The sequence below is a fragment of the Cygnus atratus genome, chromosome 12, assembly GCF_013377495.2.
Source record: "Cygnus atratus isolate AKBS03 ecotype Queensland, Australia chromosome 12, CAtr_DNAZoo_HiC_assembly, whole genome shotgun sequence".
In the NCBI taxonomy this organism is placed as follows: Eukaryota; Metazoa; Chordata; class Aves; order Anseriformes; family Anatidae; genus Cygnus; species Cygnus atratus.
The window spans coordinates 12,817,671-12,833,692 of record NC_066373.1 but is presented as its reverse complement, the minus strand read 5'-3'; the positions used below and the strand labels follow the sequence as shown (position 1 = coordinate 12,833,692).

Below are 16,022 nucleotides of genomic sequence, written 5' to 3'. Positions count from 1 at the left end.
GTGTATTTGTGGATCAAGGCTCACCATGCTTTTTGCTATCCTCGTTCAGGATGCAAAGTTTTCATAAGCTGGGGAGGTAGCAGTGGCTTTCTTGAAGGTAGGCAGGTAATGGCCTTTATCTTTTTTTTTGTAGAAGTGCAACCACCAAATGGCTTGGGACGGGCTCGGATGTGACTTCCGTGCTGGAGTTACACTCTGAGCCTCTCCTGGGTAACCTGCATCCTGGCTGGGAGGAGGCAGCCATCCAGATGGACCATGAGGACCAGTTGCTGATTTGTGAGGACCAGCTGGACTAGCTGAGCCCGGTCCTGCAGTGGAGAGGTGCTCCTGCTACAGAGCCATCATATCTTGGCCCCTGGGTGCCCCATCTAGGGCCATGTCTTACCTTTCACGTCTTGTGCCTACTAGCTTTCTCAAGAGCTTGGCGTGCAATGTGTGAGGTTGGGAAGGTTGGTTGTCCTTAATGCAGTGCTTTGGCATGGCCTTGGGGACGTGTCTGTTAAGTCTCTCCTGGCTTGCAGCCCAAAGTCTTGTATTGTGCTTCCTTCACTGGAAGAATTGTGACCAGTCTGCTGCTATAAGGAAAGTGAGCTGTGAGACTTCAGTAACCAATATTTACTGTTGAATATTAGTAAAATGATTTGCATTTTTTCAGCCTTTGCTTCTCTACACAAAAATCACTGAAATGGAAATTAAAAGGAAACCCTACAGCCAGTTCAATTCTGTGGCATTGTTGCACTGCAGATGAGCTACTAAGAAAGCACTAAGCCTGTTGGGACAGCGTAAATACCTCCTGGTGGACCATGGTTACAAAGGGCAGTGCATTCACCTGCTGGCCTCCAGAAAGCAGTTCTCTCCAAAAAGGCTTTTGGGGGAGTGGGAACATGACCCAGGAGAAGGGTAAGAGGTCTGGCCTCTGCTGTGTGAAGGTGTTAGTGACTAGTGAGAGAACCTGACCACAGAATGGAATAAACTTTGGTCCCAGGTTTGGGGAAGTGTCCTTATCCTTCCCACAGAGAGGTAACTGCTTCCTACAGAGCTTCAGGCCAATGGTTGGCTGTGATGCCAGGGTAGGAACTGTGTCTACCTGTGCCAGACAAGGGAATATATCTGACTGCAAGAATCACCAGGGATGCATACAGTCATTGTAACATTTAACTATCTGAGAACTGTTTTCTTCTGTGCCAGGGCTGAAAGCATTTCTACCTTATTTTTTAGTCCTTAACTCTCAGTTATTTTCGCTTATTGTAGGCCTGAGGGGGGGTTGACATTCTGCAGCTTCCAATCCACCAGGATTCCTGGTTTCTCTTCCACATATCCTCGCTATGCTGTTGTTGAAACACTCCCAGGTGTTTTCCCCAAGCTACCTGTTTTTCCTGCCTGCCACAAGGCACTGTTGCAGCACAAAGCCCACCCGTTCATCCCAAGACTGACATACTGCTAATCCCTGGCTGTGCTGTTCCTATCCCTCCAGAAAACACAGCTCCTGGCCCTAAACCCCCGAGTCATCCTTTTTACCCTGTCCCTGCTGAGTTCCTTGACAGGAGCACTTCTTTCCCTCCCATGAGCTCCCACAGCCACAACCCCAGCCTTTTCCTTCGACCTCTGACGCCTCTTCTGGAGTTGAAGATGAAATGCTGCGTGGCCTTAGGACAGCTGAGTTCTTTTCCTAATTGCAGTGGTATCACTTGGCTAAATCTGAACAAATCCAAAGTCTTAATTCCTAAAAGCAGAAAAGGTGAGTTTTTAGTGCTAGTATAAAATTTATCAATGATGCGTCTGCGTCCCTGCCTGTGCACCTCCTCCAGCCCTTACATAAACCCATCTCCACCCTGAAGCCTTTCCCCTGTGCCCTTGCAGGGGGGCTGTTCAGAGTTGTGCAATTGGGGAAGCTGGAAGCTTTTTGCTAATGTCTAGCCTAACTGTACACACATCTCCCCAGTGTCCTGGTGCCTGTCTGAAGTTTCTGTCTCTCTCCTGCCTCCATGGCAACATTTTCAGACTGCCATCAGAGCATTGCTCAGGTCTTGTTTTGCTCAGCTAACCATGACGAGCTCTCGCAGCAGCTTCTGGTTTTCTGCTCCCCTGCCCACCCCTTCCTGCGCTCATTGGGGCTGCAGGTCTCTCTCCTGAAGGAAAGTGATGGGCAGTGTTCTTTGGGCAGAGCTTCCTGGAATTTAAAGCAGTCTCCAGGGGAATAGCTTTGCTGATGACTTGTTTGTTTGTATTTACCTTCCTTACAGCTGGCGACGCTCCTGCGGCTGTCTTGGATAGCCAGCACACAAACAAGTGATGAGCTTCCCAGGCAAGGAGGTTCCAAATTACTGCGAAAATCCCAATTAGTTCTTAGAGTACACTTAGGAACTTTTGAACCAAACCTGGAACCTGCACTTTGCTGAATCATCAGGAAAGCAAAATAAATCTTTCCCAGGTTTATCCATTTTACCTTCCTCTAGAATACCAAAGCAGAATCCTAGCTTTTCTGCCTAAGGATTAGGGGAAAATGCCCCCAGGCAGAGACGGCAGCAAGCACCGTGAGGGTATGGCAATGCCTGTAAGCCTCTGCTGGGGGGATTCTTCCCCCTGGGCCCGGCTGGTTGAAGCTGTCCCCAGGTGCAGAGACCCCGCTCAGCTCCCCTGCAGCCGCGACGTGCGGTGCCCGTGAGGAGGCTGCAAGGGAATTTGGTGCTGCGATAACACGACCGCTTGACGACGTGGGAGACTTACCCGAAAGCATTAATTAACTGTTTTAACGAAACACTTGCAAAAATATTTCACAACACTTCTTTAGATAGAAGTTGCTGTGGGAATGTAGAGCATTGTTAGAAAGTTATTTCAGGTGATGGTGTCTGCGTCCTAGAGCAGCTGAAGTTCTGCCTAGAAATGGGACTGGAATGACACCAGGTCAATAAGATCGGGATTACAGATGCGCTTTGCTGCAGACACATGTACGGGAAGGCTGTCAATACTCTTTCTTAAGGATTATGCAATCTATTCAATAACTTATTTTAGATAGATCTGCTCCAGAGTACCTGTACAAGAGCTGAGGCTTAATTAGTTTTTTCTTTTCCTCTCTAAACTGTTATTGGCACAAATGCCCTCAATGCTGAAATTAATTTTTCCTAGTAGGGTGAGCCTTTATCTTGTACTTGTCCAGCTAATGCACCATCACAGGTTAAACCTCAAGCAACTTTTGTTAAATAACAGGTGCTGCAGGAAGATAGATAAAATGGTCCCTTTCTGGTAATCCTGTTTTCCATGTAAATCCCAGCTAGGGAGGAGATTGTCTTAGACAAGAACAAATTGGGAAGAGCTCTCAGGCTGTGTGATATCTTGTCTACTTTGCAGAAAAAAAAAAATCAGATTAATGAACATAATCAGATTAAGGCTAAATAAGGGAACATATCTTGGGGGCATCAGAAGTCTGCTGACACCAAAGAACTCTGTGGAAAACCAACGCTGGAGGCCCAGCTTTGCTCCCTCTGTTAAATGAACGGGAGCAGACGATGGCTTTCAGAGGAGTGCTGAGTGCTGGCGAGAGGGGCAGGGGGCTCCGGGGGGCAAAAGGGCCAGAGGGAGCCGGGAGGTGGCCCTGAGACTGTGGCTTTGGGCAAGTGGCAGCAAAATGCAGGGTCTTCTGCCTGCTGTGTTTGTATGGAAGAACCATGCTGGAGGAAGGAAAGGTGAGGCAGGGAAAGAATCGAGGTGGAACAGGCAGAGAGGTGACCGAGGTTCACAAAGACAGGCATGAGGCATCATGGCCAAAGGGGGTACGGCTGAAGAAGGAAGGAGGGGATGGGAAGGGAGACGGTGGAGTTGTTTTTTCTCTGCTGCCCCATGCAGCAATGCACAACAGATTCCCGAAGCAGCAGCACCCACATCCGCTGGTCTTTGTGGGAGAGACTTCAGAAGCTTTCTAAAAGAAAGCGATTCAGGAGATGAAGTGTGATACCAGGAAGAAAGGGAGAAGGTCAAGGACTTGAGGGGAAAGGGCGCTTGTGGCTCTTCTTCAGATGCATCTTCTGTTCTGCGGTGCCGGTTGTGCCTTTTGAAAAAAACCTCTTATCAACAGAACTTTCTGCTACTCTTAATGCCTAAATCCTGCTTGTTTTCAAGGACCTGAGCCCTTGCTGGGGGATGATGTGGGTTTCTGCCTTGGAGCAGGCTCCTTCCAACATGAAGTATCTCTCAAAACACCCAGGCTTTTCTTTCTGCATTTATTTCCCTGCTTGACTTTGAAGTTCTCTGAGAGTTTCCCAGGGCAACCGAGGCGATGTTTGATGTGTGGTCTTCAAGACCGACAAGCAAACCTGAATGGAAGGCCTATGAAACATTACAAGACCTGAAACTGGGGTAGCCCAATTTTCTAAGTTCTTTATGTCTGGCTGATTTGTCTCAGAGTTGACAAGCTCTGATTGAGGCTTTCTCCCTGCCTGGAATACTTATAAATATAAATTCTAGTTGCATGAGGCCTTTCTGGATCCAGTAAGCTGTGAATGCACGCTGCAGCTGTAGCCCCTCACCCAGGGCACATAGCATCTCTTCTCTCCTCATCACCAATCTGCAAAAAATTTTTGGCACTTGATTGCCTTGGAAGCATCTTTGGAAATCAGAAAGGTGTAGGGTGGGGCCCTGATTTATTTTTTTTCCTCTCTTCCCCAATATAATCAGCTGAACAGGCTTAGAATAGCCGGAGGCAGTATTTCTTTTTGAGATGGGCGCAGCCATTAAATGAGCGAAAAGCTGTGGGGAGCTGGGGGCCAGGAGCAAATGGGCAGGTAAGGGACACGGGGATGTCTCATTGTTTGTCGCAGGGCTGTGTGGCATGGGCTGTCCTGCTCTGCGTGCTCCCAGGGGTCTGAATGTCACAGCAGCAGGTGACACCTATGCAGATTTGCTGTCAGCTGCTCCGCTCCGAGAGGCTGCTGAAAAGTTGCGTGTGAACTTTCTCCAGGCTTCACCCACATTATAAAAGTTCACACTTGAGCTTTCCGCCGAGCTCGGTGTCGTTTGGACAAGAGCAGAGCAGCCGATGTCCCCAGCTCCTTGGGGACCTGAGCCTCACAGGACCCAGCTGGGGGCATCCTGTAGGCATCCGCTCCTCGTCCTTTCTGCCTTTTTCCAACAGCTACAGCTCCATTTCCAGCAGCTATCCCCTTCTTTGTGGGTAGCCAGGGCGGAGGATGGCCTATGCAGAGGAGGACAGGTAAGGTGCTGTGCAATGGGGACAGCGAGGCTGGAAGGGGATGGGGGAGCTTGCCCTGCTTCCCTCTCCTCCTTCCTGCCATCAGGCAGAGGCTGCTCGGGAGCAAACATCTCGTTACCGGAGAGAAATTGGCCGTCTGCCCGCATCAGGTGCTGGCGTTATGAAATTCGGCAGCCAGCAAGTGACCTTGGCAGAAGTCGTGGCCAGGAGGTGCAAGCATGAAGTGGAGACAGAGGCGCTGGCCGCCCAGACGTGTGCCCCTCTCTGAAACATAATCCTCCAGCTCTTGTTGCTGCACAGCTGCATTTTACATGGATTTGTTTTCAGCCAACCCAGGAGCAGAACGAGTGGGGGTTTTTGTGCCATAAAGGATCTGTCATCGGTGGCAGTCCTGTGCTCTGCAGCAAACGCAGCTCTCCAGCGGATGACAGCGCTCACAATGCAGGGGATTGTGCTTTCAGCTGATCCTGTGATTTAATCCAAAGCGATGCCGCTGAGCACTATCATTAGGGGTGCATGGTGGGAGGTGGAGCAGCTACAGGGGGCTTTGTACTTCATGTACCCATTCAGGCTGCCAAAAACCCCGCACGGACCTCGGGCTCGTGCACTTGCAGGCTGAATGCTGCATTCACTGACCCATGGGTCGTGGTCTCCTGCTGCTGGGCACCCGGGAAATTCCTGGGAGCCCAGCAGAAAGCCTCGCAGGCAGACACAGCAAATGGATTTTGCCGTCACAGAGCTCAGTGCAAAGGGCAGCACTAGAAGGAAAAAAAAAAAAGTCCCCCTCCCAAAAGTCTGTACAGCTCAGTCAATCCCATTGTCTTCAGCTGTTGTTGAATCAGCGTCATCCCGTCCTGAGCTTTCTGGGCTTTTAGGAGTAATGTCCATTATTTAAATGTTATTTTTCAAGGGCATGTGAACCTTTCTTTAAAAATGCAAAAAGAGAAAGAGATTGGGGACTAGTTGTCAGTGAGAGAGCAGATGCTGGTGACCTCATTATTTCTCTCGTCTGCCACAGGTGCCTCATCAGCCTGGGAGCTGCATTGAAATTCTCTTGGTTCCCTCTAAGGGTTTTAGTTATTCAACATTTTTTCTCGATAAGGGTCACAGTAATTCAACAGAAATGTGTGGGGAGTCCTTCCATAATATATGTAAAGCACTTTTAAAGTTGTTGTCTGGGACAGCTGTAGCTGGGCTAGGGATAATACAGTCAGATGGGCGTAGGCTTCAGTAATGTCAATTTGATACTTTTTGCGTATTTTAAGAGCTTAGGGTGCACTTGGAAAATTGAACAACATGTTATGGTAAATACACTCATTTCCAGACTTCTCCTTTGAAAAATATTTCAGCTAAATGACTTCATTTTAACTCAGGACTATGGAAGTTTTTTCTTCCTGCTGGATCGCAAATTTGTGAGATACTCAGGTGTTTTTGACATCACAGGTCCTAACTAGGAGCATTTTTGTACCAGACACCAGGCAGGACACACAGCAGCAGCTGGACAGCTAGGAGATTAAAAAGCTTGCAGAAGAAGCCCATGCAGTAACTACCTGCCTCGTCAGCCTGAAGGAAGAAAGTGATAGAATTGAGATCCTGTGCTTGAATATGGTGCTCCAGTTAGATGAACCAGGTCTACAATGACACTTAGGTCCTGTTCATCAGTGGCCTGAGACCTCCTGGGGTGCAAAGCACCACTTTGAAAGCTTTTCTGCACATCCTCCAAGGCTGCAGGCAGCAGAATTGCAGCACAAACAAGGTCACTAGAAAAAAGAAACCTGTTTTAAAAAAAGAAAATCATGAAGCTACTGCTTATCAGTGTCTTCAATCAATTTTAAATCACCACCACCGTCGTGGTACCTGGCCCTGGCAGCCCACAATAGGCAGAGCAGCCTTTCATGCCCCACCTGTGTTGGTTGCAGCCCCTCAGCCCCTAATTGTACCCATCAGTGGCAATGACCAATTTGCTACCAAGAAATGGTATCAGCGCCCGTGCTTTTGAAGAGACTTTCCAATCAACCTTGCCATTGACTTTCGGAAAGTATCTTTGTTGTCCTATTTTAAGCAGGATTATGTGATTAATCTTCTATTGATTGCATTTCAAAACTGACTAATGCATCTGAAGAATACTGGACTGAAGAATACAAGCCAGGCCTGACTATCAAAGCTGTCTGTCTTACAGAGACAGGTACAAAACAGGCAATGTAATGCCAGCTTCTCCCATCCCACCTTCCAGCGATGCGCCCCAGCACTGGATAAGACCCATTTTGGGCAAAGCATCTGAGCATCCCCCTTGAAAACAGACAACGTAAACCCAGGAACCCCAATTCCTGAGCTTAATTTCTGTTTTCAAGTAGGCTTGTGTCATTGGGCCTCCTGCCTAGGTGTAACCCCATGGAGAGGATGAACAAGAGATCCATGTTCAGCATCCTCGAGTGAAACCACCAGGTATGGAGCGGGTGGATGTCTGAGAAGCATGGCCAGTTCTGGAAGGAAGCCCTGGGAGCTGATGGCACCCAACACTTCTGGAGCTTGGGTTCCCCGTCTCTGCAGATGGTGCTTGCCCCTGGACCTGTCTCCTCTTGTACCTCCCCATCACAGGCTGAACATCCCAATGCACACACATAGGGTGTAATTTTTCAGACTAATTGTGCTTTTCCATTCCTTCACTAACTCAGGAGAGACCAGAATGCATCAGAAACATGAACTGTAATGCCTTGTGACATTTGTGTTATATAGGTATCATTAGCCAGCTTCCACTTCAGAATAGAACTGACAGAGAGGATTCACCTGATTTGCCAGTGGCCTGGGGTAAAATATGAGATTAAGTGTTTGCTATAGAGAAACATCTTCCATAACAGCAGTGAAGCTCCTATCGTTTAAGTCTTAATGATTTTTTTTTCCTTTGCACCTTTTCAGGACTGTTATCTTTTGAAATTTGTTCTTCGGATGGCCTGACAGGTTCACTGACCTCTTCTCCTTCTGCAGGAACAGCTATGAGGTGTGCAAGGAAACAGCAGATTGGTTACGAGCCCGCACTGCTCAGTGCCCGAAGATGGCGATCATCTGCGGGTCCGGGCTGGGCGATCTGGCTGCGGTGCTAGACAAGAAGGCAGTCTTTCCGTACGAGGACATCCCCCACTTCCCACGGAGCACAGGTTGGCACGACCCCGGGCATCAGCAACCCATCCAGCAGCAGCAAGAGGGATGTAGACAACTCAAACCAACACCCACCCCTTCCCTCAGCTCTTGGCTTCGGGCACAAAGGGTCCCTCGGTGGGGAAATATGCGCTCACAGAGCTGCATCGTGACTCCAGTTTCAGTAACATCCATGAGCCCTTGTCCCACACCAGGCACCACACCTTCATGTGATAGCTGTAACTAAACTGTGCTACCACCAAGGAAGAGTTCCTGTTGATTAATGGCCTCTAGTTGTACCAGGGGAGGTTTAGTTGAATATTAGGAAGAATTTCTTCATGGAGAGGGTGGTCAAGCATTGGAACGGGCTGCCCAGGGAAGTGGTAGTGTCTCCTATGTGTTTCAGGGACATGTGGACGTGGCACTAAGGGACTCGGTTTAGTGGTGGGACTTGGTAGGCCAGGTTGATGGGTGGACTTGGTGACTTTGATGGCCTTTTCCAACCTAAACATTTCTATGATTCTATAACCAAAAGAAAAGCCTTCTTAGATAGAAGGAAACTCAAGAAATGGTAATATCAGCTGCAGGCTGTCAGTGCAAATTCACACCTGGCTGCTTGTTCTGGACATCTCACGACTCTGTAGGGCACAATGAGAAGAAATGCTGTGTTCTTGATCCACCTGCCAGTGAGCAGAAATCAACATCTCAGACGCACCAACATCAGCTCCTCACACTGCCAGAGCTCCTTCTGGTGGCGTGCTCAGGAGCAGTGGTCTCGTCAGGCTGAATGGTAGGACAAGAGCCGGGAAGATTTCACAAAACCCCAAACCAAACAAAAACCTGCATGGTTTTGTACTTTGCCATTGGTATTTACCTTCCAGCCCTCTGCTCTGCAGCGCTTGTTCATGCTGTAACCCATAATCAGCCGACAAATCCCTCCAGAACCCAAGACCCCGAGCCCGGTACCCGCAGTGACACCGTTCCCTTCCAGTCGCAGGGCACGCGGGCAGGCTGGTGTTCGGGGAGCTGAGCGGGCAGCCGTGCGTGTGCATGCAGGGGCGCTTCCACTCCTACGAAGGGTACTCCGGCAGCGCGGTGAGTCCTCAAGCAAATCATTCCTGCAGCAAAAGAGGTTTTTGCAAAGAGGTGAAAGCAACCGCTTGCTCTGATGCTTAGCTGCGGGAGGGTAGTTCTGGCACTGAGTGTACGAATGGATTTCTCCCACAAAAATAAAATAAAATGGGGAATTGAAAGTGAGAGCTTCCTCCGGGCGGAGCTGGTGCTGGGCAGCCACAAAGCCATGTAGGGTGCGAGACAGGTTAATTCACATGGCTCCACTCGGTCAGTTCAATCATGGTTTGAAGCAGCAGCCAGGAAACTCTGATTAACAGGAATAATCTATTTTCATCTTTTCACGTTTGTATAGTTTCAGGCTTTTTTTTTTCCCCATAGAAAGAACTCATCAGCTGGTATAATTTGGTGTAGTCTCCCAGTTCACACACGGAGCTATGGGAGTTTCCTAGTATTCATGTTCCCTACTATTGTCCCTATGTAGATTTCTGTTAGGAAACCCAGATATCCCTTACTGGCTGATAGTTTAGTGGGTTCTCTCTTATTTGGTTGGGTTTGAGGTTTTACTTGTGGCCAAGGTCAGTTGGCATATGGATACAGACTGTAATTCTTGGCAACGCATCTTTTATAGAACATAACTATTTTAACATACTTGATCCAAAACTAGGTTATCAAAACATGTTTGTCTATTAAAATTAACTCATTTGCTAATGTCCATAGTTAGGAAATCATTTCTGCTCACAGTTTCCTTAGCATTTTAGAAACAACAGCTATCACTCCAGTTCTTTCCTTACTCCTCAAAATCAAACTTTTTTATTTTTTTCAGTTCCCAGTAGTTCTTTAACTCCCAATAAGCAGGTTACTGATGCAGACTAGTGTGAATAAGCCAAAATGAAGAAGACACTCTCTGTACTTCTGCAAAATGCATCGTTGCTGTAAAGAAGCTGGTGTATCAATTAAGCTCCAGGTCCATGTGCATAAGTAGTTTCTCCAATCAGCACAGCGGTTTGATCTCTGCAAGACCTTGCCAGCGAGCAAAAAATTATCTGCATATTCTTTTTGTGTTGCATTTATTTGACCTGAGTGCATCTGTAATAAATGTGGGCTTGAATTTTAATGGTATTCATTTCAGAATTAGCTTTTAATATGTTTAAAAACTTTAGAAGTATTTTTATTTAAATGAGGGGGAATTTAAAATTGGAGAAAAGGGTTGGTTTATCTCCCTGTGGGCTCATGGAGGCCTCTTTCTGCACAGTGTGAGCTGCCTGCAAACCCTCCTTCTCCCCAGGAAGGGCACTGCAGCCTGTTTCAAACCCTCTGTGCTGCCTCTTTTCTCCCCATCCTTCCTACACTCTTAATGCTGATGGTCACAGTCGTCATGTCTTTTCCTGCTGCTGTTTGTAGTTGAACAGGGACAATTGACCAGCTACCTAATGCCTGTTTGAACTTTGATTTCACTAGCGGTCCGCTCTGATTTCTTTCTTCTTTGCATCCTTGCATCTTCTGAGTTGATCTAGCAATCCCACCCATGCGAAGCCCAACCTCGCACCGTGTTCCTGGAATACCAAACACCTGAGCTGAGCCTTGTGGTCTTCACCCTATGTATGCCTTTGGTCCCTGCAGGTCACCTTTCCCATCAGGGTCTTCTCTCTCCTGGGGGTGGAGGTCTTGATTACCACAAATGCTGCCGGGGGACTGAACCACCACTTCCAGGTGGGGGACATCATGTTCATCAGAGACCACATCAGCATGTTTGGCTTGGGAGGGCAGAACCCGCTGCGTGGGCCAAACGATGAGAGGTAAGAAGTCCTCCTCCTCCCGCAACGGGGCAAGGTGAGCAGAAAGAGAGGGCGGGATGTTTATGGACTTGCAGCTCAGCTCCTGTTCCATTTCATTTCCTACTGGCCCACATTGGAGTTAAGTGGTCCTACAGCTAATTGCGTCTTTCCTAGTCCCTGGCTAAGCCCTCAGCCCCATGCTGCCAGCGAATCCTTTCCTACCCCAGCCTCAGGCTGCTGGTTTTGCCTGCTGATGAATGCTGAGAGGTGGAGGTTGGACCCAGCTCCCCCCAGGGGAACCAAAGCCACCCGTGTAAGCAGCTCATTAAACTGGGGAGCCTTCGTTAGCATCACGGCTCCCCTGCAGGCAGCAGCCTGGTGGGAGGTGGTTGTCCTGGCAGCCTCCCCGGAGGCCTCTGGATCTGGGAGCCGTGAGCTGGGGCAGGGGGATCCGGTGCTGGGTGTGCAGGATCCTCCTTGCGGGCTGAGCACAGGGGCAGGTAACACGTCCTCACCGCTGGGCTGCTGCTGTCGCTGGACACAGCTGCTTTGGGCAGGAGGTTGGGCTCGATGGCCTCTTCTAGCCTAGGACAGTGCCCATCTAAAGCAGAACATCCTAATGTCTCCATAGGTATTGTTGGGGGTTGGAGGAAAAATGATCAAAAGCAAAGAAGCCGCGTGGAGGAGTGCTTGCAGCTCTCTGGACTTGGCTAATTGCTCAGGAGCAGGAGGAAAAGCACCGACCAAACAATACCTTCGTCTGGACGGCATTCAAAGGCAGCATAGCTGTCTAAGTGCCCCCAGAGGCACCTTCCTGGTGCAGGCTGCAGCGCCTGGGGGCTTCTGTGGTGCTGGCTGAGGTGTCAGAATGGGCAAAGGGTCCTGAAATACTTTGCAAGCTGATTCACAAGAGCAAACCCTTTCTAAAAGGCAGTCCAACTCAGCCACTAGGAAGGGTTTATCTGAACACAACAGAAAAACTGGAGGCAACGAAGTGATGTGGAAAGGGAATACAGGCAAGAATCTCGGGGTTTGATTTAGTAAATTAGAGACCAGCCTTGGCATTGCTGGGTGTCCTTCAGGAAGGAAGCAATTTTCATGCTGATGAATACTTATTCCCTTAGAGCAAATAGGAAAGTTGTTTGTTTATAATGTTTTAGGGCTTATGAGCACAAAATAAGCCACCTACTGCCCTAAGCGTTCAACTGGAGGATTGTGAAAGCCTGCCAGAGCTTCAGTAGCCTGGGTGAAGGACCGGATCCACCCAACTGAACTGAGCTGGGGAACGCGGCTGGGAGCTGGTTTCCAGCTAGCAGCAGTACACCAGCCCTTGCTATCACTGCTGCTGTGCGTGACTCAATAGTAGGATTCAGGCAGGAGCAGGACTGGGATAACTCAGCAGGAATGAGCTGCTGTCTTAAGACCCAGAGCAAGTAGGAGACCCAGCCTTGAAGCAGAGGATGAAAGTTAAATGTGGCCCTGGGGCTCCTACACCTGCTCCTCTCACCACGTGTGATCCTGCTGTGCCAGGAACCAAAACCAGACCTGAAGCCAGACCTTCCAAAAGGCATGCGGAGGGCTTCAGTGGGTCAGATCTGGCAGGAATGGCAGCAATCCCAGCCTTGCTGTGCCCTCTCCTGCCCTGCAGGCTTGGCGTGAGGTTTCCCTGCATGTCTGATGCTTACGACCCAGATCTGCTCGGCCTGGCGATGGAGAGCGCGCAGGAGCTGGGCTTCCAGAGCTTCGTCCACACAGGGGTGTACTGCATGCTGGCCGGTCCCTCCTATGAAACTGTCGCTGAGAGCCGTGTGCTGCAGGCCCTGGGGGCAGATGCTGTGGGTAAGAGGCACGGGTTGGTCTTGTGGGGTCGGACAGGAGCTTAAATAACTTGTTCTGCCCATGGATGACTCTTCCCAGTCTTTGGCCTCCATCCAAGTCTCCTAGCCCTAGAGAAATGTATTCCTGATTGCTTAGTGTATCTCCTAGGATGGCTCTGCAGAACAGCTCTGTGTGCTTAGGGCTGTCCAGGACAAGGGGTGCAGCAAAACCTTCTGCCTATTTCCCAAACAACAAATCTCCCACACTCGAGTGGCTCCACTTCGGTGGGACCCAATCACAAACAGTGCTTTTCTGTTATTTTTAACATTGTGGTGCTCTTTGCTCTGTGCCTCTTCTGTACAGAGCAGTGCTCCACAGGAGTCTGGGTGGTTTAGGAAGGGCAGATGTGGAAAGCTTCCTGCTCGTGTGCGAGGAAGGTAAGTGTTAGGGTCCCCAGGTTCCTCCAGGCTGTGATTCAGGGGGTCCTGGGTCATTGAAACAGCTCGTGGAAGGCTGTTCCTTAACACGTGCAGGTCTGCTGTATGTGAGGAAGGGAGCTCAGCTGCCCACAGCAGTTCCTCTTTGTGATATCCTTTTGAGAACCGAATGAATGACACAGCACATCAGTGCTCCTCTTGGCAGGGCTGCGAGCGGCCTGATGCACCTTAGGGAGAGGCAGGGAGCCTGCGGGCACCCAGAGCTCGGCAGTGCTGCAGCCTTCAGCCATCAGAGCCAGAGAGCTGCAGGGAATGAGACAGGGCCATGGCCAGGAGCTTTGGGGAGAGCTCATTTTGGTGCCAGTCCCTACCCTTCCGACTCATCCCAGTCCTCTCCTCCACTACCGTAGGCATGAGCACCGTCCCAGAAGTCATCGTCGCCAGGCACTGTGGCCTCCGCATCCTCGGGCTGTCCCTCATCACCAACAGGGCAGCGACGAGCTACAGCAGCCCAGAGAAAACCAGCCACGACGCCGTGCTGCGCGTCTCGGTGGCACGGGCTGAAGCCCTGCGCAGGCTGGTGGTGCGCCTCGCTGCCCGCCTCGGGGAGAGCCCCCGCTCCCCCCGACCACAGCCACTTACCTGCATATAACAGCACGTGGACGCCAGAGAGTGCTGGGGTGAGATTGTCCCCTCCTGCTGTTGTGGTTGTGAACATGCCGGGAATCTTGTCCCCGTGCTTCAGCCAGGATTTGCTTTGAAACTTGCTGTGATGACCCCTGGGTAGCAGCCAGCTCCCTTCTTGGCCGAGGAAGGCCATAGCAGTGTTCTGGCACCAAACAGCCCCCGCCGACCCCTCGCAGATCCCCAGAGCTGTGTGTCCCTTGGCACCATAGGCTCTGTGGGGCTGCCGTGGGGCTCCTGCCCCTACTACAGGTCCTTCCCATCGCACCGAGCCGGGAGCAAGCTGGAGAGACGGGCATGGGGCTCGGTGTCTGCTGGGGATGCCTGGTTAGCGCCTGCTCCAAAGCCACTGGAAGCCCAGAGACAGACCAAGTTTTGGATGAGGACCTGGGTACAAAAAACAGGGCAGGCCGCAGGTGAGACCGGTGTGGATGGAGCAAGCGTTGCTGCCAAGCAAACTGCGGCACCCCCGTGCGCTCCAAGGGGTTGCTGTGGTCTCTGCACCCCGGGACGCCCTCAGCTCACTGCCCGGCTCCGTGGCTATTTGCTGCCTGCACCCTGCACCCTCCAGGCTGGGTTTTGGTGTCCCAGGATGGAGCGGTCACCGTCTGAGCCAGCTTCACCCCAAATTTGTGCTCCTGCAGCACCGGTGGTTCATGGTGTTGACTGAGGTGATGTTACAGTGGGAATTATGGGGGAATGGGCACCGATCTGCCAGGGAAGAGTGGATATGCGCCCTAACGAAGCACTGTTCGTTATTCCCCGAAGGCCGAGCTGAGCAGCGGCTGCAGCTGGGTGTGAAACAGCGACTGTAATTACCAGGTAACCTTCTCCATTCATTTATCCTGGAGCTCGCCACAAAGCCTGTCACTGTCAGAGCTGCTCGCGGCTGACACAGCGGTGTGAACCGAAGACACCCAGATGGGCGTGGGGAGCTTCCAGTCTGCCTGCCAAAATTCAGCTGAGCAGTTGTTTATGGCTGCTGCCAGCTCCCCGGGGCAGGCTCGTCCTGCTGGGACTCCTCTTTGGTTGGGACACGGAAGGATGCTGTAGCTGGGTGAGCTGGTCCGGTGGGCTTGGAGCCCCTCATGCTGCGATTTCGGGTGCTGAGCGCCGTGCAGGGATGCAGGGCGGCATCCTGCTGGCTGGGTCACTCTTTCAGCATCTCCTTGCACTTGGAGGTGCCCTCTGAGCCAGTGCCTCGTCCCATGCGACTCACAGCTCCCCAGGGACCAGTCCTGGTGACAACATGCCGCAGCAAGGAGACTCGAGCCCCTCTGTAAAGCCGTGGCCCTTTCAGGTCTAGCAGCAGCGAGACACGAAAACTGGCGTGTGTGAGCGAGGAGCCAGCTTCACCTGCTCCCTTCTAGGGCTTGTTCCAGCATGTGCTTGTCACAGGGCAGAGAGAGGCCAGATAATTTCCGAAATCCTGTGTGGTGCTGGCCCTTCCTGAGCCAGGCGCCAGTCCCCGGGGGGCCTGGCACCAGCACCTGCCCGGGGGTGGCTGGGTGTGCTCCTCTGCCCAGGCACAGCCCTCGGCCCCTCCAGAAGGGGCTTTCGGGGTGAAACCCTGTGCATGGCTACAGCCTGAGGTTTCATCCGAAAATCTACCCCATGCCTAACTCTTTTTGCCAAATCATTCCATAGAAATATTTTTGAAATAGCACTGGAGCCTGGTGAGGTCTGGGGGCTCTTCTTCCACCCAGAGGTGACTTGGGGAGCCTGAACTCCGAGCATCCAGCCTTCTGGTGCTGTGAGGGATGGGTGGGGTGCGGCCTTGGGTGCTTCGGAAGTCATGCTTTGGGGGAGGGAGGGATATACGGGGTTAATGAGGGGATTTGGGGTCCAACCATCTTCATGGCTGATGAGTTTCAGAAGGCTGGACTGCAACAG

General features: G+C 51.0%; 1 protein-coding gene across 1 annotated transcript; it reads left to right on the top strand.

The window, feature by feature from the left end:
- The first annotated feature begins 5,183 nt into the window (after positions 1-5,183).
- Positions 5,184-14,097, top strand: PNP (purine nucleoside phosphorylase). The gene is made up of 6 exons (XM_035543625.1): positions 5,184-5,206; positions 8,192-8,361; positions 9,333-9,436; positions 11,036-11,211; positions 12,839-13,029; positions 13,856-14,097. The coding sequence occupies exons 1-6, from the start codon at positions 5,184-5,186 to the stop codon at positions 14,095-14,097; spliced, it is 906 nt and encodes a 301-aa protein (XP_035399518.1).
- Positions 14,098-16,022: the final 1,925 nt, after the last annotated feature.

What these genes read in the sequence shown, in the direction of transcription:
- PNP (XM_035543625.1), top strand. Translation starts at nt 5,184, where the DNA reads ATGGCCTATGCAGAGGAGGACAG. An exon ending in CGTGGGCCAAACGATGAGAG is followed by an intron (nt 11,212 to 12,838) that starts GTAAGAAGTCCT and finishes CCTGCCCTGCAG; the next exon opens with GCTTGGCGTGAGGTTTCCCT. An exon ending in CCTGGGGGCAGATGCTGTGG is followed by an intron (nt 13,030 to 13,855) that starts GTAAGAGGCACG and finishes CCACTACCGTAG; the next exon opens with GCATGAGCACCGTCCCAGAA.